The 23506-nt window shown below is 42.1% G+C and overlaps 2 protein-coding genes across 5 annotated transcripts in view; one reads left to right on the top strand and one right to left on the bottom strand.

Annotated features, from left to right (window-relative positions):
• The first annotated feature begins 246 nt into the window (after positions 1 to 246).
• Positions 247 to 21618, top strand: NCOA4 (nuclear receptor coactivator 4). Of its 4 annotated transcripts, none has more exons than XM_014830471.3 (10): positions 247 to 402; positions 12870 to 13024; positions 14161 to 14301; positions 14493 to 14581; positions 14879 to 14987; positions 15549 to 15638; positions 16151 to 16294; positions 17384 to 18400; positions 18826 to 18966; positions 19332 to 21618. In XM_014830471.3, exons 2-10 carry the CDS (start codon positions 12875 to 12877, stop codon positions 19335 to 19337), a joined length of 1887 nt encoding a protein of 628 aa, XP_014685957.1. In that variant the 5' UTR covers positions 247 to 402; positions 12870 to 12874; the 3' UTR covers positions 19338 to 21618. The 4 variants fall into 4 exon arrangements, with proteins under 4 accessions (XP_014685957.1, XP_014685955.1, XP_070349173.1 ...); XM_014830469.3 differs by having other exon boundaries at positions 16148 to 16294; positions 19332 to 20908; XM_070493072.1 differs by lacking the exon at positions 247 to 402 and adding an exon at positions 6967 to 7123.
• LOC106824267 (mitochondrial import inner membrane translocase subunit Tim23) overlaps positions 21461 to 23506 on the bottom strand; it is a 34778-nt gene continuing 32732 nt past the window's right edge. The window contains exon 7 of the mRNA XM_014830468.3: positions 21461 to 22044. Coding sequence (XP_014685954.1) covers positions 21929 to 22044 — 116 coding nt within the window. The 3' untranslated portion in view covers positions 21461 to 21928. The remainder of the gene's footprint in view (positions 22045 to 23506) is intronic.

Raw genomic sequence — 23506 nt, forward strand, 5'->3', positions numbered from 1 at the left:
TCTTCTGACATTTATTTTTCCATCTGTACGTTAAGGCTAAATAATATGTACCTTATGAGGACATTCTGTGTGAGAGAATCACTTAAGACAGTCCTCGGCACAGAGTTTGCCTTCTATAGACGTTTGCTTCATTTAACCTGATTTATTTAGTAAGGGCGAGAGGACACTGACCTCCAGACCCAGGAAGAATGTGCGCTTGCGCTCTGCGCCCTCTAGAGGGCGGACAAGTGCTTTGGGCCTCCCCGAGCAGAGATCTCGCGAGACTGTCAGCTGTGTGGCGTGAGACGTGGGAGGAAGCGTGTGCTCCCGCGAGAACTCTGCCTTTCGTCCCTGTGCTGGTGTTGGGCCGTGTGTCGTCCTCGGAGGGTCCTCTCGGGTCGCCCGGAGCGTTGCTTGGAGTCGGTAAGAACCGGAGCGGCCGGCGAGGCGGGCGCGCCTCCTCAGGCTCTCACGTCTCGGGCGGGGCCCACGCGTCTTGACGGCTGCCCGCGGGCCTGGGCCTGTCCTTCCCGGCCTGGCCGGGGGTCACCTCCTCCGCCCGCCAGCCGGCCGGGCCTGTCCGCCCCTCCCCGCCCTCGACGCTCCGCCAGGGGCCCCCTTCTGCCCGCCGCCTCCCCCCGGCGCCACAGCTCCCGGGTTTTGCTCTCTTGACGATCCTCTTTTCGCAGATAAGAGCCAGGCTCGCTCATTCCTTGATGCATTCCTCCAACCCTCGTTTTTTCAGTGCCTCTGTGCTCAGGCTGTTGGGGATGGAGCAATGGGAAAAATGGGCACAGTCCTTGTTTTCATGGAACTAAATGCTTGTGGCAGGGACGACCAAAAGCATACACTCCTAGTGCCGTGTTTTAGAACTAGGGGTGACGCGATCAGGAATGGCTCCAGTCAGAGTGCTGGAGTCCATCTGGCCGCAAACGCAGAGCCTTTTCCATCGTGCTGTTGTGTAGTTTTCATCATCGTGTGTAGTTTTCGAATCAGGCTAAGATGCTCCATAGCATAAGTGTTTCCACCACCCACTTGGTAATTTGGAAATATGACGGTTGAGTTATTTCCTGGGGTGAGGATGGGGCAGGTGGTCATAGTTGGCTCGTTTCTGCACTGGAGTCCTGGGGTGACATTTCTGAGTTTTGAAGAACATCAGGCCCCTTGAGGAATCGGACCCTTTACCCAGATACTGCAGCGGAGGTGGAGGCGGGGTGCACGTACCTTGTGACCTAGGCGAGTTACTTGGTTTGCTCTTTCCGAGGTTTGCTAGCTGCAGATTTAAGATAGTAAGAGAGATAATATATGTAAAGTCTAGCACCATAGCATTTCTTACATTTATTTGGCTTCTCCTTCTCCCTCTTCTATGGAACTTTTGTCCTCGGGCCGCTATGGAAAATCCTAGAGGTCTAAAGCTTTACAATATTTTGTGTCTAAATAAGCTTCTACAATCGCATTATTACTTTTGGGCAAACAGGTATTTCAAAAGTGGAAAAGCATGGTGAGCTGTGTCAGGAAAGGAAGATGTGATTCTCAAAGGGGGAGGAGAAACCATATTTTAGAATTTCATGTGACTCCCCCACTGCACCCCCCATTTTATTAAATCAGCTTGGCTGTGCCAGAACCTCAGGAACCTGTGTAGGGACTTCATGAAGCTGCACAGGGCATGTATTCTGACACATATTCCTCCCACCATCTGAGAGCCCCTTGGCTAGTGTTTTATAATAATTTCCCTCGTGGAATAAGTGTTAGCATATGGAAGACTTTCAGAGCCAGTCATTGCTGCGGATGGATTTTTAACTCTCAGTCTCTTATTTCAAAGAATTAGTATTTTCTGCTTAGTTTTTGGTGAATCAATGGCACAAATTCTCTAGATGGCAAGTTTACAGTTGTGTCCTTAGGGACCATTGCAGTACATGTCGGCTTAGGCACACCATAAATATTTGTTGACTGAATACATAAAATCTTAGTACCTGAATGATCCCTTTAACATACATTGTGTGGCTGAGGACTTTAGACTCAGACTGGGATTAAATCTTGGTTCTTGTGACTGTAGGTAGTATTTTTAACCTTGTCAATCCTTAGTTTCTTTGTTTTTAAAATTGTGATGATACCACTTACCTCCAAGGTTTGTGAGGACTAAATGAGAAAATGTGTAAAAAAAAGTCTTGGCACATAGATGTATTAAATACTTATTGAATTCATTCTCTCACCAAATTTTAAACACTTGCCATGTAACAGTAAACAAAAAGACAAAACTCCTCCCTGCGTGGAGCTTACCTTCTAGTGTGTTTTCTGAAGTGGAGTCATAAAATAAATGGTTTCTGCATGTCACATTGTGATGAGAGCTATGGAGAAAAATAAAATATGTTAAAGAAGAGTGTGTGGAAGGAGGACTTATATAGGATAGTGAGGAATGGCCTCCCCGAGAAGCTGACCTTTGAACAGTCACCCTAAGGAATGAAGGAGTGGGCATGAGGATATCTGGAGGAAAGTGCGAGAGCCCTGAGGTGGAAGCATCTTTGGTATGTCGGAGTAGCAGCAAAGAGGCGATTGTGGCTGGACTGAGCCAGCAAAGCAGAGGAGAGTAGATGAGGCGGGAAGGAGCGGGCAGCAGTCGTGAGGTTTCCGCAGGAATACTGGAAAGAAATGATGGTGACTTATTAAACTGATGGACCGCATAAGAAAATGTTTTCCTTTGTTATCACTCCCCATTCTCTGACTGAAAGTAATAAAAATGGCTAATACTTATATACCTCTTACTATGTGTCAGGCACTGTTCTGAGTATTTTACATATGTTAATCTTTGACTCTTTCCAAAAAAGCATACTCAGCCTCAGAATAAAGACTTGTCACTCTGGAGGATATACAACAGAATGTGCTACTGGCTCAGAGAGCACCTTCTGAGCCATTGCTGAATTCAGTGAATTCAGTGTCTCTGTATACACACCAGTTAGGTTGCAAGTCTGAAGTGACTATAATAAGGGACCAACCAATAGGTATGTATTGGGTTAAGTTCAGTTTCGTGAAGGAACTGTAGATGTCCATGGCATTTTTATTACTCTAACTGCTACTTTTTAGCCATCTTAAAATTTTTGTCTGTGGTTTTCATTTTGGCTTGGTTTTCATTATAGGTGTGTCTAAGTACACTGTTCCAACATAGAAGGCAGGAACAATGCGGTGGCCTCGGCTGATGGGGGGCCAAGTTGACCACTTTTGCTCCAGCGAGTAGCTTTGATAGTGTTTCTCTGCTTGTCAGTTAGAGGAGCTGCCCTTTTAGTCCTTCTCAGCTTGTCTTCTTTTTGCTTGTTAAATCATAATATTGCAGGCATAATTTATAAACTTCCCATCTAGCCTATAATATCTCATGTCCTGGCAGATCATTTTTACTCTTCGAATCAGATAGATTCACTGGCAAGTAAACAGAATAGTTATTTTGAGAGTGCTCTTTTTACTTCTGATGTGAATGATTCATTCTAACTGTCTTAGCCATTCTTGTCCCAAGTCATCATCCCTGATTTTGCTTGGCTCCATTATGCAGTGGAAACAAGATTTTCTTCTTTGAGGCTTGGAGTATGTTTGGGGGCACTTTTGTGACTTAATATTCCTCTTATCTAGCATTGCCTTGAGTGTTCTACAAATGTGACAATTCAGTTCAGTGAAGGAGTAAATAACTGACAAAGTAGGTTAAAAGGGTTTTGCTTGTCAGTTTGGTCAAAGATAAGAAGTTAAGTCTTTTAATACTTGAACAATTACAGATTTCATAAGAACATAATCTCGGGTATATTTTGAGTTTTATTTTGGCATTATTGCTAGTCCCCCAGGCTTTAGAGAAGTGAAAATATTTTATCACTTGTTTATTTCTGTAGGGAAAATCACAAGATGTTTACCATATAAAAGTCAGGGATAAAATGGTATTACTGTGGTGGTATATAAACAACATGTTTTCCTATCCTTGACTGTATTATGCTGAGAAGTTTCAAGTTGAAGATAAGGGCATGGCCCCTGTTCTAAAAACCTACCAAACTTCTGTAGCGTCAGCTGTAATTTCTGTGGTGCTGCAAAATCTGAGAAAAAAATCCAGAGTTGGCAGTAAATACATTTAATGTTTCCCCTTTAACTCAGAAACCTGCTGGTGCTTGTGAATCTGTGTAGCTGAGCTGTAATGGGTCTAGCATCGGGAAAGACACTTTATCTCAGTGCTGTCCTGGAATCGTGGTTTCAGTGGCAATACCCTTGCCACTTTTGTTTTCTTTGAAACAAAACTAAAAGTAATAGTTATGCTAGAAACATTTCCACCTCTGAAAACCTTCCTGAATTAATGCAGGCCTTAGAGGGATGTCAAGTTCATTATCTATATTTAAAGCAAAACTACACTATACTATTGTGGCTGGTCTGAACTGGAGCATTCATTTATCATTTATTCACCCATTCATTTTTCAAACATGGATTAAGCTTCTGTTGAGTGTGGGCCACAGCATTGCACAAGACCAGGGACACCATTCTCTTTATGTCAATTCAGTCGAGCACATGGAATGTGAAGGAGGTTGGTCACGCCAAGATACTGATACCAGGGTGTCTGGTCAGCATCAGGGTGTACAAAGCTAAATAAGATGTGGTCCCTTCTCTCAGGGAGCTCTCAGGTTAAGGAGGCAGACATGTAACAATAAGGGTAACATGTGTTACAGGAGTCACGCTGGAAACCTGTACGGATTACAGTGGGCCCAGAGGAGGCAGCAGCTAACTCTGCTGGCCAAAACTATTCAGGAGTGGAATGCTTGGGCAGGAAAGTCTTAGCAGTGGCAGTGACTTGAGCATAGTCAGAAAAGTGGACAGGTAGGGAGAAGGGAAGGAACTGGCATTGCTGGCAGAGAGAGCTGGGAGAGACAAGCCGGACAAGGTGAACCAGCCCGGACTGTTCATGGAACAGCCATCCAGCAGCTCACAGTGAGGGGGCTGCTCTGGGGAGATAGGAGAGTCAGGCTGAAGCCAGAAAATAGAGGACTTTATCCTGTAGGCAAGTGGGGAGCCGTTGGAGAGTGATAGTGTATGCTCTCTTTAGAAGAGATAATCTACCAGGAATGGATGGTTCTCTTGTTTTGAGACAGCGTAGAAATCCTGAAGCAGGAAAGAGGTGAAATGCTTTATGAATTTTTCCCCTTTAGAACCTAAACATTTTATAAAGATTCAAGGGGAAAAAAATGAGGCTTAAGGGAGTAAAAAGGTGTCTGCCAAGTGGTCTGAATGCAGAATTCTTCTAGGTTTTTCCCTACCCAGTCTTTGTATGTTTATGTAATAGTTAATAAATCACATCATTATAGTCACAACTAAAGCTGGCGTAAGTGACAGAATGAACACTGACTCTCACCAGCCGTGTGACTCAGTGGGAGTTCAAGTGAGAGAGAGCTGGAGCATTCAGTGTGCTGGGTGGGGCATTGGTCAGGATCTGTGAGCAAGGACATAGAGACCGCTGGTTGAGTAGGCGACGGTCTACAAAGTTTCTACTGTGTTTACAGTGTGACTATTTTATAGGAGCACATAAAAGGGAGATGAAAGTTGTTGACATCAGCTATATTTTAATAGACTGAGAATTCTTTCTTTCCAGCCATTGACTTAAAGTACAAAGGGCCATAAAATTTTACCTTTCATCGTTCAGAGGTATGTATAGTTTTTTTGGTATCTTCACAAAATATGTTGTCCAAGAAGGTATTTTGAATTAACAGAGAAATTGTATTCTCATTACTTTTGGTAATGAATGCCTGAAATGGGATCCCAGAAGCTGTGTGCATCACAGGTAAAGCGGGCGCCTCCACAAACTGTTCAACTGAAAACTATCTGCGGGGTGCTCAATGGAGGGTGATGGCCTTCAGTGTTCCCCTTGCTTTTGGTCAAGTGGTTTTGCTTTACTCTTTCACAAAAATAGCTTCATGTGAATAGGCAAGAGCAAGTATTTTTCATCAAAAAAATTGATTGAAATGCTGTCTAGATTTTGTCTTCTGGCCTGACTGGATATGCAGGCTATAAGGATTATTTTTGGAGAAAAGGGCACCAAATTAGAAGTACCACGAGCATGGTCTTCATCAGACAGGAAGTACTTACTGCGTGCCAGGCACTGTCCTAGACATTTCACATATATTAATTCATAGAATTCTCATTGAGTTGGGTCCATTATTATTGTCCCCAGTTTACAGATGGGGAAACTGAGGCACAGATTGGTTAAATGACTTGCCTAAGGTTACACAGCATCTGAGTGGCAGAGCCAGGTTTTGTACCCAAACGGTCTAGCTCCAGAGTCTATCCTCTTAACTACTGTGTATTACTTACTGCCTCTCCAGGCGGCCTCTCCTGTTCACTACTACCTAGAATAGTGCTTGGCCTCTGGTAGGTGCTCAGTCAACTATTGTTGAATGAAAAGCATCCAGGAGTGTTAAAGCATCACTGGACTGAGGCCGTATGGGAGTGTGTGTGTGAGAGAGGGACACGGAGACAGAGAGAGACACGGGGTCCAGGCAGAGGTGTGTGACAGTTGTGCGGAGATGTCCGGGAGCCTGAAACAAGAGTCGAGGGCCGAACTCCAGCTGGGCTGACAGTGGTAATCTCAGAGGGCGTCACAAGCTGTTGCCCAGGAACATTCCAATCCTAACTCGGTAAGCCTTCGACCTGTCCCACGTTTGTTATCTCTCTGCAGTGATTAGCGGCAAAATCTTGAAGTCATAGACGTCCTGACCATTTGGGGTGCGGAGCGGGGTGGACACAGGCCAAGCGCTGGCGCAGGTGGGCCGACGAGAGGCTGCAGAGGAGCCTCCCCCTGGCCCGTGTCGGGGCTCCGCGGGCTAGCTTCGCCGCGAGCGGCCCGGCGGGGAGCGGGACCCCGGCCCAGGGGCGGCGGAGCTGTGCCCGAGCCTGGCGGGAGGGTGGGGGCCTCCCCCGCCGGGACGCCGAGTGGGCCGCCCGAGTGGGCGGAGCCTCCCGCCGCGCCCCGCCCCGGCGCCGACGTGCGCGCTCCCGTCCGCCGGGGGCTGCCGCCCGTGTCGCGTGCGAGGCAGGGCGCGGCGGGCCGCCCGGGGACCTTGGCCACCCTGGTCCTGGGTAAAGCAGCGTCGCGGTGGCCGGCGGCTCGCACCGCGGGGCCCTGGCCTGCAAGGTATGTCCGGCTGCAGCGGGAGCCTCGGGGTGGGCTCGCCGGGCCGGGGCCTCGTCCGGGGCCGCCCGCGTGCGGGCAGGGCAGTGGCCGTGTGGCCCCGAAGCCGAGGGGGGACGCGGCGCGCAGGGAGCACAGGACGGAGGCTTCGAAGGGCGACCGTGCTCTTAGAAGGTGTTGGGGAACCTGGAAAGTCGCATGAGTCACTGTTGCTTTTGAACTAGAAAAGCTTTACTTGGCCTTAGATGGTAATGACCAGTTTTCTGGTCGGTTTTCAGTCGCGGCTTGGGAAAGCTGTTGTGCTGGAGTGATTGCCCTCAGTTACAGGTGGGAGAGTAGACGGAGTCGGGCGCAGTCAGCTCTAACGCGTTAAACGATCCTAAAATACGCGTTAGTGAATTTATTATTACTTTATTTTGTTTCTCTTCAGGCGTTAACCTTTGTTTGCGTGGTTTTAAAAAAAAATTACGGAGAATCAGATGCTGAATCTCAGAAACTACTTATTTTGATAAAGAATTAAAAGTGGGCTGGGGCCGGGGTACGATATAAATAACTTTTGAGTTAATGAATTGTGATATTAAAAACCCTTTTTAAACTGACGAGAAGAAAGAATGTGTGAATAAAGAAGAAAGCTCTCAAGGTAAAATTGAACGCAGAAATTGTTTTATAATTTATAATTCTTTTTCCTGAAAACTTGCACAGTCTAATATGAGTATTGTCTCATCAAAGATAATCAAATTGGCAGTTAGTATGTCAAATTTGGTAATCATAGAACGTATATTTATCTTGTGGATTGTTTTCTAGGGGCTTGGGCTTCTAGCAATGATTCAATACCAGGAAAATAAGTAAAAAGTGGGCATCATTTTTTGAGAAGAGGAGAGAGGAGCACGTGGGAGGGGGGACAGTGCAAGCTGGAAGGTGCAGTTAGGGATAATCTGGGTCTAACTAAGGCTTCATTCATACAGAGGGAATGTGGGGTGGCTGTGATGCGGACGTGGGATCAGAACCCAGGGCTCTAGCTCTTGTCCTTCATACTTGGCTCTAGAATTTGGCAGTATTTTGATTATTCTGAGCCTCTCATGATACGCAAGGGTATTAGTTATTTTTGTTAGCATTATCCAAGGAGGAAGGTTTTGAAAAATTGTCATTATTGAGGATTATGAAAACGTTCTGAGAATCTTAATGGAAGTTATTCCAGTAGTAACTGGAATGTTTTTTAAATGTTGGTTTTAAACTGTAGTGTTGACAAATAATTTATGGGGGATAATACAGTAAAGGAAGAGCAGACTGCTTGGAGGGAGAGAATCCAGGACTGGATCTTAGAAACCTTAGTTCTAAACCAAAGTCTACCTGTGATGACTGTGGCTCTTTAGATGGGTCATTTAAATGATCTGGGCCTTTGTGGCTTCATCTATAAAATGAGAGTAATCTATTAAAAGAGTCGGCTAAGGGTTTTTCCACTTTAAATTGTGGTTTGTGTCAGTCACAACAGGGTTGTAGCCATTTGGGAATTTTATGGTTAAACCATATGATAATGACTTACTTTTGTTTGTGATTAGTTGCTCAATTCAGGTTCCGTGATCTTCAGACTTCATAACAAGATTTGTGCAAAGCATTGTGCGAATTTGGCATATATAGTTTGTAGGAGTCCTCTTTGAGGAAAGCTTCAGGTTTTCCCGGAGCTTGCTTTATTTGTCTGAGGGATGTGTGTGTTTCCTCCTCCTCCCCACCCCAAAACCTGGGACAGGAATCCTAGTGGCAGGGAAGTTTTAGAAAGCACTTAATCTTTTGCCTTTGTCGCACACAATATACATTTAAGGCAATCTTTTTGAAGGTGGTAGGGCAGTAGTTTGGATTACAAAGGTGAAGATGAAAAGACACTTTTAATAGTCTTTCATTGATTCAGATTTTAGAATTAGAGCTGATTTGGTCCAGTCTTTTTACAGGTGAGAAAACAGGCAAAAGTCTGCATATTTGGTACATATTGGAGGGTTTAGACTGTTGAGTTTTTGCCATAAAAACAATTTGCCTTTTGCTATGTTGTACAGTGAAAGACTAAATGAAGAGCTAATAGTTTTTAAACAAGTACCACATCCTTACCCCTAAGTCTATGAGGTAGGTATTGTTATCTTCACTTATGAGCTAATTAGGATGTTAGGTTCAAAAAGGGCAAATGGTCCAAGGTCACAGCACTGATAAATGGTGAAATGATTCTACCTCAGGGCCTCCGCACATCAAAGCCTTTTCTAGCGTCAGTGCTTCTGTCTATAGTCCAAAGGTGGAGGTTCCTAAGGTCCCCACAGCTCAGCTAAACCCCACCACCAGCACCGCAGTGTTACCAGTACAGGGGGCAGGGGCTGGGGTACGTGCTTACAGGCAGATAATGTCTCACTTTAACTTCACTGCCGCCCTTTGTTGCTGCTGTCATTGTCTCCATTTTTCCACAGGAGATTGAGGCCCAGAGAAGTTAAGCAACTAGCTCATGGGTCAAACTGGCAGAGGCAGCCAGAACTCCGGTTTGTCAGACCCCAGAGTAATCTCTTAACCATCTGGCTCTCAAACCTGAACCAAATGGTGAATTGTTGAAAACGGCCATATGAACTGGTTACTTTGTATAAGTCTCTTTGGATGTGACATTGCATAAAACTTAGCTCCAGCTTCACCTCATTGTGCTTTGTGTTCACCAGTGTGGTGGAGTTCTCGATTTCAGCTCAGGCTTCCTCACCTCAGGACAGGGAGGCAAACCTTTGCACAGCTCCTTTCTTGGGATCTGGGCTGTGGAAGCTGACTGCCCCACAAGGAGGAAGAGGGGCAGAGCCAAGGGCAGCAAAGGGACAAGCATCCTGGACTAGCCATAAAGAAATGGAAGAGGTTTTCTTAGTGGCTCACAAATGGGCTCTAAAGACCCTGTTCTGACAAGATGACTGTTTTGAAGGATAACACCCATTTTAATTTGAAACGTGATAAATACATGGGGGAAAATCAGTTTTTTAACTTTTAAATCTCATCTTACGTTCTGTCCGTGGCTGATAAGGGGAGAATCCAATTTGGGTAATTGTGCCATACTCTGTTCTTGTTAGGCCATTGGACGGTGCTTGTGGTTGAATTGAGAAGACTGACTTGAGGGGTCCAGTAATCCGCTCCGCGCTTGAATGCAGTGTGCATTTCAATATGTCCCCATGTGATTTAGAGCTCGGGGCTTTTCACACTGTGAAGCAATATTTTAGTGTAATTTTGTCACTCACATTTTATAATGTGACAGGCATTGCGGCATTCCACATGATTGGTGAGGACAGTAAGAAGGGGAAATTGGCACAGGTGAAAGTTGGTTAACATATTTGAAAGACAGCTAAACAGGCCTTCCTTAAGTGCCAAGTGAAGCAGCTGTGGTAGTGAGGTGAAACTCCAGCTCTCCGAATATAAGCCAGCATTTCACTCCTGTTACGGGGGTATTTTCAGAGTTCCTGCAGTGTGCAAGTGTACACTCATGCCTGTGCTTAAAACAGGGCAGCTTCCCGTGTGGAGAAGGCGGCAGCAGAGTAGCTACAGCTGGTATTTTGAGGGTTGAAAAACGTCCTTAGGGGTTCCCGTCAGATCCAGTTAAGGAAGCCGTTCCTTTTTCGAGATCATTATGGGAAACAGACTGAGGGAACAGAATAACAAGGGGAAATTAGAAAGTTTCCTGAAATCTTCAGTTTCTTTTGGGAACTCTGTAGTTCCTGAATCTGAGTCTTTTGCTGAGATGGTCAAAAGAAAGCTGCTTCCTCCCATCGTTTTATTTCTGAGGGTGGGGGTTACACAACTTTTGTCCTTTTCCAGCTTCTAGCTAGCCCGCTGGCCCTAAACCTAGGCTTAAAGATGCAGCCCAGGCCAGAGTCCCCTTTATCTCTGATGAGTGGTCTACCATTTGGGGGACTGGACCCTGGGTAGCTGCTCTTCAGCCAGAAGCTGCCTTCTCTGCGAAGGTCGTTGCCTTCGGGACCGTTCGGAAGGCCTTCCATACATTGCCTCAGATGTCTGCTATTAATCCTTCTCCTCCCCTTCAAGTTACTTTGAACAAGTCTGATTCTTCTATTGGACAGGTCTCCAAATATTGGAGGATAGTAATCATATCCTCCCAGAGACTTCTCTTATCTAGGCTAAACAGCTTCCCTTCTTGGAGAAATATTTCATGGTTTTGAGGCCTCTTTCCCTGTTCTAAATGCCTCTTTCTTAAGTATGTTATTCAGAAAGAGAGTTCAAATTTAGTCTAATAAACATGGAACAGATTAGTACTGTGACCAGTGCTGTACTTTTGGTAAATGCAGTCAAATAGTGTATAAGTTATTTTTCCCTGAGACCCAGCACACTAACTCATGTAGAGCTTACTTTCAATTAAAAATCTCCATTCTTTTAAAAACATTTATTCTCTTCCACTTTATCCACCCCCATTCAAGTTCAAAAAATTTACATTTTGTTTTTTAAGATTTAACAGCTTTTGTAGAGGTTATTTTGGAATCTGTTTCTGTCATAGCCTCATGTTATCCCCAACTTTAACGTCTCCCTTCTTTGTTTTCATCCAAGTAATTAGGGAAAACAGTTGAGTAATTGGGGAAAACAGGGACATATCTCTAAAAAGTTTACATATTGTCTTCAGTCCATTATCCTTTGAAACTTTGTAAAAAATAATCTTTGAATTGAGCTGTACTTCTGTTTAGCCCCTATTCACTTTGTCTACAAAGATAGCATACAACCTTATCATAATTCTTAACTATTGTCCAGATGTATTGTGTCTACAGCATTATGTTGACTGGCCAGTTCAGTAAAACTATCCAAGAAGGAAATAACTTTGGTGTCACAGGCCTTAGTGAACCCATGCTGGGCTACAGTGATGGCTGCTTTTTTCCTAAGTGTTTAGAAGCCACCTCTGATTCTAGATCTATCCAGCATAAACACCAAATTGTTCTTCCAAGAGGCTTTTGTCAAGCTTTACTTCATTACTTTTCCAGTACTCTTCTGTTGCAGTCTCCTATCGTATCATTAGTTATATACTATTCTTTCCACTTCTGTTTCTTCTCTCTCGTAAACCTAAGTTTATTAAAGAATCCTCTTTAGTTTCCCACACCAGTTTCTGTAAGTTCCTCCCTTATCTCAGAATCCTATGAAATTATTTTGTTAGATTTACATTCTTGAGAGTTTCCTAGCTATGAAGCCATCCCTAAGTTCTTCTTAAATTAAAAAATAATTCCACCTAAAAAAAAATAAAAATTCCATCCTCCCAATAAATTAGGTAAATACTAGATCTAAAAAATGTTCTGAACTCTGTTTATCAAGTTACTGGTTTGCAGGTTCTTTTCAAAGTGACTGTGGATCCTTCTAGACCTTTTAGTCTTCTAAATCTGTAAAACAAGAACACGTGCCCCCCATGACTCGAAGTGTGTTATAAATAGAAACACTCTAGTGTTCTTTTAACTTTTGGAGGCTTTATGTCCTGTCAATTCAGGAGAATTATTGTCTTTTTTTCAGAAATGCCCCTTCACATGTAAAGTGTCACTAAAGTAGACGCATAGAATTGTATGGCGGGAGCACTGGTGGTGGACAGGGAGGAGGCAGTGCTTATTAAGTGTATACTGCGTGCCGGGTCCTGTGCTGGAAGTGATCCACTTAGTAACTGGGAGCTGGTTGGAATAATCATTTGGGGGATGATTGAAAGGTGGTTTTTGGTTCTAATTGTGGTGCAATTTGGATTGTTTTTCTTTTTCTTTTAAAGGCACAATGAGCAGGATGAGTACCTCACAGGACCAGAGTGGCTGCTCCAGTAATAGAGAACCCCTTTTGAGGTGTTGTGATGCACGGAGGGACTTGGAGCTTGCTATTGGGGAAGTTCTCCGAGCTGAACAGCAAATTAAAGATAACTTGCGAGAGGTGTGACGCCTACTTTTCTCTTCCCTTGTCTGGACTCTAGCACGGGGCTGATGGGCATGGCCACGGGCTTGGCTTCTCAGTGCCAACTTAAAAGTTTTACCCCATGCCTGGAAGGGTCTGCTTGCCATGTTGGTGCCTTTGTTTCCAAAGGGAAATAAAGCAGATGTTAGAAGAGTCTGGAAAACCTTGTACCACTTTAGAGAATTCAGTTCAACATGCATTTTTGATTGCTCCTCTCTGTGGTCCCTGTGCCAAGCTCTGCCACCAAGAAAACAACAAAATGAGTGAGCAGCATACTGCTCAGCTGTATCCTTGGTGTGCTTCAGCATGTCCCCTACCATCTTCTAACTTGATGGTGGCATGGTTCTGGTGGTGGCATGGTTCTGTAAATAACTTTTCTGTTAGAGCAAGACAGAATGAAATCTGTTCCATTAGCATAATAGTATTCCGTTGGTGAGTGGTGACCAAGTATTACATGACTTTGAAATACTTTATTATACAGAAAAATGTGTTTTAAAGTATAATTTCTTTTGTGGCATCTCATGGTTAATTTATAGCTGTATTGATTTTTTTCCTTAGGATTTTTATATTTATCTCCCTTGTGAATTACTATTTATGCTTCCAGAAACATTTAGTTTATAATTTTACTTAAACTGTCTACCCTAACAGTCCTTTGGCTTTTGACCTGTAGAGGTGCGTCTCTTTACTAAACTGGCCTACTGTAAATGGATTGCTCATTTGTAGGGTGAGATAAGGGATAGCTGTTAAGCCAATACTTTGTTTTATTCCACTGATAAATTTGTAAAGCTATAGGTTTTCAAATTATGTGGTAAACTGAGGGGATCAATATCACGCAAACGGTCCTTGTACTTCCTCTTGATTACTTTAGGACACCCAAAATGAACCTGATCCTCTTAGGAGGAGGGGTATTGAAGGAGGATTTTAGAGCTTAGCTATGCCTTTATGGCTGGAAACCTTATACTGGGTCCTTGGGGCTTTAGTGGTTCCATGGGTGGGCTTTGGGACACTAAACCAAGAGGACTTGTGACCCCCAAAAGTTTAAGAACCTCAGTGTCTGTGGGAAACACCATTCTTTGGGCTTATAACACTAATGAAGCTACATGTATGTTTCCTAGGTCAAAGCTCAGATTCACAGCTGCATGAGCCGTCACCTGGAATGCCTTCGAAGCCGTGAGGTGTGGCTTCATGAACAGGTAGATCTCATCTATCAGCTTAAGGAGGAGACACTTCAGCAGCAGGCCCAACAGCTCTACTGGGTAAGGTGGCTAGGAAGCTATCGTTGCTTTGAGCATGGTTTCTGGTTTCCAAGGAATTTCGGTCTTGTAATGCAGAATTGATATAGATCAGATCAAAGTTTAATACCAAGTGCTATTTGCTGTTTTCTAACTTGGATACACTTGGGTTCCTTTAGTGTCATTGTGCTTGGATGGCTTCCTTTTTCTTACAGTTGCTGGGTCAGTTCAACTGTCTTATTCATCAGCTGGAGCGCGCCCAAAGCAAAGATCTAGCCTATCAAGTCTCCCTGTGCCTGGAGCGGTAAAGACCCTTTTGGCTCGTTTTGACTTTTGGCTCTTTGACTTTGGTGTATTAAAAAAAGTCAATTTTGTAACTCATTGCATGTGTTGGATTTAAGTTGACTTTTCTGTTCCTGTGATAAGATTACCCTTCTTTTTATATTTAATATACTTGGTCATGCATGGTTAACTCACTACCTTTGGTTGAGTTTCTTAGAAAAGTACAGTCATTTCAAATTACAATTTAGCTTTTGTTTTGGGTAAAGTTGAAAGAGATAGTCCTTAAAAATAGCCAGGCTTTGTTCATTTTTTTCTCCAGACTGGGCAGTTTGACCCTCAAACCTGAAGATTCGACTGTCCTACTCTTTGAAACAGACACAACTGCTCTGCGCCAGGCCATCACCACGTTTGGGTCCCTCAAGACCATCGTGAGTAATGTTGATCTCTGATGATCATAGTTTGCTTCTTACGTCTGTGGCCTCACAGGTGGTCTTAAAAACATCATGTTTTTACTATGAATAGTGGCTTTCTTGAGAATTTGGTAAGCTTCAGAAATTTCATGTTCTGATTAAGTTGATACAGTATTGGGCTGCTAGTTCTTAGAATGTGGTATTGACTCATTGATAGTGTCTAGCATTAATCTTGTATCTTTTTAAATGCCTTTGACATATTTCTTATAAAATTTATGGCTTGAATGGTCTTTAATATAAAGAACCAAACATGATTTCATTCGGGTTTTGTGAAAAGTAGTAATACTACCAATTCTGGTGAAGATTCCTTATGATGATGATATTTATGTAATAGAGAATTCTCAGATTTGATAACTACCTTATAGGTCACCTCGTAGGTCATTGAAGTTAGTGTAAAGAATATTTATTCTAGGGAAATTGTAATGCTTTAATACTTTTGAAATTTAGGGATTGAAATTTCACTTTTGTGGTATGAAAGCATACCATTAATAACATGATTAATTTGACTTTATTTTATAGCAAATTCCTGAGCACCTGATGGGTCATGCTGGTTCATCAAATACTGGGTCCTTCCTGGATAAAAGAGGCTGTATCCCATTGCCAGAGCAGGTAAAATGTCATTTTGTTTCTGGTAACTGTGTTAACTTGGCTAATATTTTTTTTGATTAAATTGCTTTTTTTTTTTCCTGTGACCTTTTATTTGTAAAAAGTCACCATTGGTAATGAGTTAGTTTATGCAATTAAATATTTCCCTTCTTACTGAATGTCAGATGGAAATTGAGAGGTTTTATAGGAGTTGAGTAAGAGAGAAAGTAATTGTTATCAATTAGTTCATAAGAAATTATCATTAGCCCTCTGATTAGTTTAGTTCTGTTTTGGGAATCTTTCTCTTTATAACTCATTTAGATGATTTACTTCTAAAGTCAGCGTGAATATAGGATCCTAGACGTTTTGAGTTGAGAAGAACCCTGGACATCAGCTATACTCCTTGTTTTATAGTTGTGAAAATGGAGGCTTAGGCAAGCCAAGATTAGCGAGCTTGGGTCCCCTGCTTTTCTGGTGAACTTTCTGCTGCATTTCACACTACTGAGTTAAGCAGCAAAGTATTATGTGATTAGCAGAAGTCAGCATCCAGCACCACAGCTGTCCCTCTGAGCGAATGGCTCCTTGGAAGCAAACCTGCCGCTGCTCGTCAGGCTCCCTACATACCCAGCGCCAACCTCCAGGACTGGCTCCCTCAAAAGCAGACCTTGGAGAACAGTCAGGTGTGTTGCTGCCTTTATTGTTTCTGAGGTAGATGCAGTAGCAGATGGGGTTAGTTACTGCTGATAATAGTTTTTAGGTCTAGTCTGGAAACATGTTTTTAATAACTTTTTGTTACAGTGGTGACACCTCTTCACTATAGATAGAAAGTTTAGAAAACAAAAAACTGTATAAAGAAATACAAACCCATAATCCCAACATGCAGAGACAGACACAGTAACATTTTTGTTTATATACTTCATTTTTCTATGCATACATATACTTTTAAAAAATCCTTCAGTAAATCTTGTTTTGGTTAGCAGATTTTTTTCACTAATAGAGCCTGAATATATTTCTCTGTCATTTAATTTCTTCCATAAAATCCTTAATAGTATATAATTTTTCATTGACTGACTGTGACTTAGACTCCAGTTTTTCTGGATATAAACAGAGTTCCTCTGAACATCCAGGAACTAATTATTTGTGTACATTCTTCATTAGTTTCTTAGAAGTAAATTCATAGAAATTGCATTTCTAGGTTACAATTCTGCATACCCTTTAAGACTTTTGATACAGAATTGCCAACTTGGCTTTCCAGGAAGTTGACACCAGTTTCTATTCCCACCAGGAGAGTATTGGGGTACCTGCTTCCTTGAAACTTCTCTAATAGTGGTAGTCACAAGTTTCTTTTTTTCTCTGAATTTGACACAAAATAGCACTTCTACTTTACTAAGGAAGCTGAATATTTTTCAGGTTTTAGCCTTCTTTGATGACTTGCCTAATCATATCCTTTGCTTATTTTTGTCTTCTTTATTCATAAAGATGTTTTATATAGAACTATTAACCTCTTTTCTACCAAAAACGCTACAAATGCTTTCTCCTAGTTCATCTTTAATATTTTTCACTTTCCTTAAAACTGCAGAAAATTAAATTTTTTATGTAGCCCAATATATATTTTAATATCTCAACAGAGAAATCCCTTGTCTCTTGGCTTTGTATAAATTTAGAGACATTGGTCAGTGCAGTAAGTATGCAAATAGAACTCTTTTATTGTTGAATCTCAGCGCAGTCATAATGTTCTGTTGAACTAATACTGGGTATTTCTTGTGTAGACTTCTGCCAGAGCCTGCACTTTCTTCAGTAATGTCTGGGGCAACCTGAAGGGCTTGGAAAACTGGCTCCACAAGAGTCAGCAACAAGAAGTTGCTGAGAAACCGAGTTATCAGCAGTCTAACAGTTGTTCTACCACCAGCTCTTCCTCTGCTGAGATGGAAAAGGTTGGAGATGAAGAGCTGCTGGAGCAAGATGACATGGACCTTTCTGATTGGCTGCTGACTCCCCAGGAATCCCATAAGCTGGAGAAGTCCAGGAATGACAGCTGTGACACCAGTGAGAAGTTCAAGCTCTTGTTCCAGGTGTTCCAGGAGTCCTATAATGTGAATGATTGGCTTGCAAAGCCTGACTCCTGTACCAGTTGTCAGGGCAACCAGCCCAAAGGTGTGGAGATTGAAAACCTGGGCAATCTGAAGTGCCTGAATGACCACTTGGAGGCCAAGAAACCTTTGTCCATCCCCAGCATGGTTACTGAGGATTGGCTTGTCCAGAACCATCAGGACCCATATAAAGTAGAGGAGGTATGCAAAGCCAACGAGCCCTGTACAAGCTTTGCAGAGTGTGTGTGTGATGAAAATTGTGAGAAGGAAGCTTTATGTAAATGGCTTCTGAAGAAAGAAGGAAAGGATAAAAATGGTATGCCTGTGGAACCAAAACCTGAGCCTGAGAAGCATATAGATTCCCTGAATATGTGGCTTTGTCCTTCCAGAAAAGAGGGAACAGAACAAGCTAAGGCACCAAAAGCAGTGGCTTCTTCTAAAATCGCTGATTCCTTCCAAGTCATAAGAAACAGTCCCTTGTCGGAGTGGCTCTGCAGGCCCTCATGCAAAGAAGGATGTCCCAAGGAAGTGCCTAGTACTGAGGACAGAACTGGCAAACAAAAGCTTACGAGCCCTGTGGCCTCTTCCTGGTGTCCCTTTAATACAGCTGACTGGGTCTTGCCAGGAAGGAAGATGGGAAGCCTCAGCCAGTTATCCTCAGGAGAAGACAAGTGGCTACTTCGAAAGAAGGCCAAGGTGAGCACAGACATCAAAACAGCATTTGAAATATACTTAATAAAGTTTTACTTTCTTAATCCCATACCTTGCAAGTGGGCCACATCCTTAAATATGTTAAATGTGAATTTTGGCTTAACTGTTAATTTTGGTGCCATGTTAGCAACAGAATAGAGGATTTGTGATTATTCAGACTGAAAGTTTTGTGCATTTTCCAGGCCCCTAACCCCCATCCTGCAGGAAAGAAAAAAACTCAGCCTGTTTTATTGCTATTTATGGAAAAGATTAGGGGTAGAGAAAACAATTGTCACTTTTGCTCTTGATTGTTAGAGAGAATGGTCAACATTTAAATGATTGTTTATAGACATTACACTATTTGGGAGATGAGTTAAGTTGGTCTCACGCAGCCAACTGTCCTGCAACCCACCCTTTTTGTCTTCTTGCAGGAAGTATTTCTTCATTCCCCCCTGCAGGAGGAACATAACTTCCCCCCTGAGCGTTACGGCCTCCCAGCAGTTTGTGATCTCTTTGCCTGTATGCAGCTTAAAGTTGACAAAGAAAAGTGGTTGTATCGAACTCCTCTACAGGTAGGTATATGCCACTAGTGTAAATAGTACAGAGTTTAGCCCCTTATGTGTTCTGTCTTATATGTGAATCCATCCTTTGCCCATGAAACCATATGCCTAGTAATGGTATGTACATTAGGGAAGTGAGGGTGGGAGGGAGATCATAAAAAGTTCACATATTTTGCTTGAACTTGCTTTATGAAGTAACCAGGACATACTTGAAAATGACCTTTCAAGATGCTGTAGCTGTCAGGGGAATGATGTAGCTCTCAGAGCCTGTGTGGATTCTAATAGCTTATTGAGAAATGAGTCAGAACTTCAAGGTGGGAGAAATGTGCTTGTATTCCACTGTGAGTGACTTTTCATCTGTGGGCTTTTCTTTGCAGATGTGAAGCAACAGAGTACCACTGTCAAGCAACTTTTCTGCAAATTGTCACATCCCTGAGCCGAGTGACTGTGGCTTGCCAAAGCTTTGTGTTTCTGGGTCTGACTAGTCAGCTTCGTTCCTTTCCTGCCTAATTTTGAACTAGTGAAGAGAATAAGTCATCAAATCATGAGTTACCATGTAAAAGAAAAAGGCTGTTTGTTGATGCTGAGGTGATTCATTTCCTTCTTACAGAAGTATTAATTCACCCCTTCTAGAAACACGGCATCTTGGTGGATAGGTCTTTTGCATAAGCCTCCAAGGCTCCTTAGATTGGGTTGTTACTGGAAGTACATTAAAACACTGTAGCTTCAAAAATGAAATAGTTCTATAATCAGGGTGTGTTGAGGTATTCTAAAGCTAGTCAACTTCCCTAACCTTGACCTTTAGATGCTTCCCTTGCTGTAGGTTTTCTTCCATTAGTGATGGAAACAATGATTCTTCTGTTTAATAATTAATATATAGTATATGTTACACAAATAATTAACCTTACCAATACAGTGAGTTTTTCTTACCAAAACGTGTGTAACAGTCTTGGCAATTTTTGCTATTAAGTACAAAACATTTTAGCCTACATGTTAGGTTCTACATTATTTTTCTTCTTTTGAAAGAAATTCAGCTACTGCAAATTTTGTCTTTATTCTCTTCTCTAAATGTAAAGTATCCAGCGAGCTCTTTTAAGAGGGGTGCAGTATTGCTTCAAGACTATATTCAGGGCAGTCCTAGCCTCTTTCAAAATACTCTGAACTACAGGCAGAAGAGCCTCAGGGGCGACTATCAGAGAGCAAAAGTCAAGACGTGGTGGAAATGTAGTACTTGAACTATTCACTAGCCTAAGGGTTATTGGTGCATCCTGTGTAAACGCGAGCTGAGCTTGACACCTGGTGCTTTTAACTAGGAAGAAAGTTCATGTCCTCTCACTGCAAGCAGAGCCTACATATACCTCTAAAAGTAGAATGCAGTGATATTTTCGTGAACAGGCCGTTGTGAACACTTGTGCCTTGGGGTGTTTATTGAAGCTTTATCAAAACTTGATGTTTTCTCAATATCCTTAAAGTCATGTCCATGCTTTAAAAAGTTTTTCTGTAGGAGAGAAATGAGATTTATAATGTTTTTAAATTCTCCGATATCTTAGATGCTTTCCAGGCTTTTAAACTATTAAGCCAGTCAATTTGTGTATGTTATTGGAAATACTTTCAAGTTTGTGATTTGCTCATCTAGAATGCCCTTTTGGGGAAACTTACGAATCTCAGTGTCATTGCCACTCAGCTTCATTAGAATTCTTGAACCACAGCTGAAAAGAGCCTCCTGTTATTTTTCAGTGTCCCCAGATACCTATTTAGAACTTTAAAAATAAAGGTGGTGGTAAAAACTTAAGGAGCCTTTCCATTATCTTAGGTTGCAGGAAACTTTATAGTTGAGTTTTAATATACTGTGTAGTCCTAAATTTACATTAATCACTATGCTAATGAGTATGTAAAACATTCTTTTGCATTGATGCATTTTGTACCTCCCTCCATTAAAAGCATAACAGCCGCAGTTGTTGTGTGTATCTGTAAAACGACTCTGTCACAAAATGTTCTATCATATTATATAAGCGTGATAACCGTTGCTTAGGAGTACAGCTCAACTTGAACATAAATTGAGGAATATCAATGTATTTTACAAATCTAAAATTAGCAAAGAATAGGTATATCTTTACTGACTCCCATTTTCAGTCTTTTTCTGCAAACTCTTCACATCCACTCTTTAATTTTTAATCTACTCTGTTGCAGATGAAATATATTAAATTTTTTTTTTTTTTAACAAGAGGACTTCAGCTAAGGTTCAGTGCTTTTCTGCCCAATTCCTTCTTAGTAGATGCATCCACAAGGGCCCTAGTTGACTTTTTCCAGTCATAATCACCACCAGTTGTTTCCTACACTACTCTAATGGAATATGGTTAATCTGAAATATCTTGAGGTTGTTCACTGTCAACTCTATTGGAGAAAAATCTCCTAGCTGTTAATGCTGTCGGTAGCCCTTCATTTCAACACAACCGTGACATGTTTTAGTCTCTGGGGCAGAAAAAATACAAAAAGAAAAGAATAATTTTCACTTTATACCCAGAAAGATCTTTTAATGGAGATGCCCACTTTGTTTATGTTGGAGTTATGACTTTGGTTCTGTTTTCACCCTTTATTGGGAATACAGGGCAATATTATACTTTTGAATCATTAAATGAACAAACGTGGTATTACAGTATGGATGACAAGCATGACCTGAACTCTGGGAGTAAGTGGCTGTCCAGTTCAGGGGGTAGGAGAGAACAGGTGCAAGATCTTCTTCAAAGGAGAAGAGAACCACATTACTCAGCCACCAAAGGGTTTTGGCTTCAACTCATTAATGGCTGGAAGGCGTGCCAGTCCTGGTCAAACATCCATGGTCTTCATCACAGCAAACTGGAATCCCCAATTTTTCAAACTAATTGTAGGCAGAAGAGAGAATAACTCCAGACTGACTTATAAATTGATCTGGATAACTACTAAAGTGTCCTCCATTCACAAGCTGGCAAAATTTTCAGAGTGACTGTTGGAGCAAGGAGCCTTTCATGTGCTCCCAGTTGTTATATAGAGCATAGAGGCTGGTAAGTGTTAGTCCTGTTAGACCACCTCGTGCTACGCCTCGAAGACCACCTGGGGGAGAGAGAAAAAAGAAACAGCCTTGCATTGTGTAGTGTTCTAGCATCAAAGGGTTAAATAAGAGTGTCACAAAATTGAGACACACCATTCATGATTATAAGTATTCAATCCCAAACAAGAGAATACAAGTTTTAATGTAGGAAACCAAGACTAGGAGAGAAATCCCCTAAATTACTTAATACGTTTATTTTCATATTCACAACCTTTTTTCACTTTTCACAATTTGTACCAAAGATCATCATCTTTAATAACTTCTTGATTTTTCCCCATCCAACTTGTTTCCACAACACTTTTGCACAAGATCTTATGCTTATTATTATTAAAGTCCCAGCCAGATCAATAATTTCCTGCTGGTCATATAGTTTATAACTTCACTGGCATTGTCGATTGATTGAAGGCTGCGGTGTCAACAAGGTGACACACTCTGGAAACAATACTATCAGCCTTTGGACTCTGGACAGGTCCTCTAAATATTAACTTTGAAGACTCAAGAAGCAGTGGTGATAAGACGGGTATAAGCAAGCTCTGAATCAGGAGCTGATCACTGCTCTCTCCCACACTGTGTCAGACAGTCTAACACAACTAATGGGCAGCGAGGCGCTTAGCATCATCATACTAGTTGAAAAACATTCAAGGATTAGACTTTGAACTACTTTTGCTTCACAACAAAACAATTTTTCATGTGGAAAAAGATTGGTAATAGATATTTCATATGAAATGCAGAAACGAAAATGTTTCAGTTACCTGAAAAATAGCTCCCAAGTCTAATAAGAGGAACGGAGGTAGCAAAAGCAGCTTTAAAGAAATACTTCTTACAGTTTCACAAACAAGCAGGAACCATGAACTTCGGGCAGTCTGTACTGTGCCAATGGAGTACTTGTTCCAAGTCATGTGTTAGGAAAGCAAAGTGGATTGGAGCTGTGGTCCAGTGGTTACCCCACTAGAGGCCCTGCAGCTATGAGTGAGTAAATTCTGTGAAATTCAGTGATGTGACCGAGTTAGAAGACTCCAGACTAACCATTTCTGCAATGACTGTCCTGCCAGGTGGCTTCTGCTGATAGATTAAAGGGCCACTCCCTACAGGGGCCTCTCTAGTCTGAAGACTTCTGATAGCCGACCTGCTTAGGCTTCCACTATGAAGTGCCCTAATTATCTCTATCAAACAGACCCCAAAGAAACTGCAGACACCATCTATAAACAGCTGTCAAATATGTGGGAGGGGGACGGGGACAAACGTTAAAAAAGTGAAGTAAATGGGAACTATCTCCTTGAAGTCCACGTCATTTCTTTGTATCATCTTGCCATATTTAGACTAGGCATGGCAGCTGAGTTGCAACTGCATTCAATGTGGTTGAAAAATTGTAAAAGTAATGTGCACTCAACCTGCTCACTCACAACAATCTGTTCAGTTTAATAAGGATCTACCTTGCTTTGACCAGTAAGTCAATAAAATGTT

Source organism: Equus asinus, chromosome 2 (assembly GCF_041296235.1).
Source record: "Equus asinus isolate D_3611 breed Donkey chromosome 2, EquAss-T2T_v2, whole genome shotgun sequence".
In the NCBI taxonomy this organism is placed as follows: Eukaryota; Metazoa; Chordata; class Mammalia; order Perissodactyla; family Equidae; genus Equus; species Equus asinus.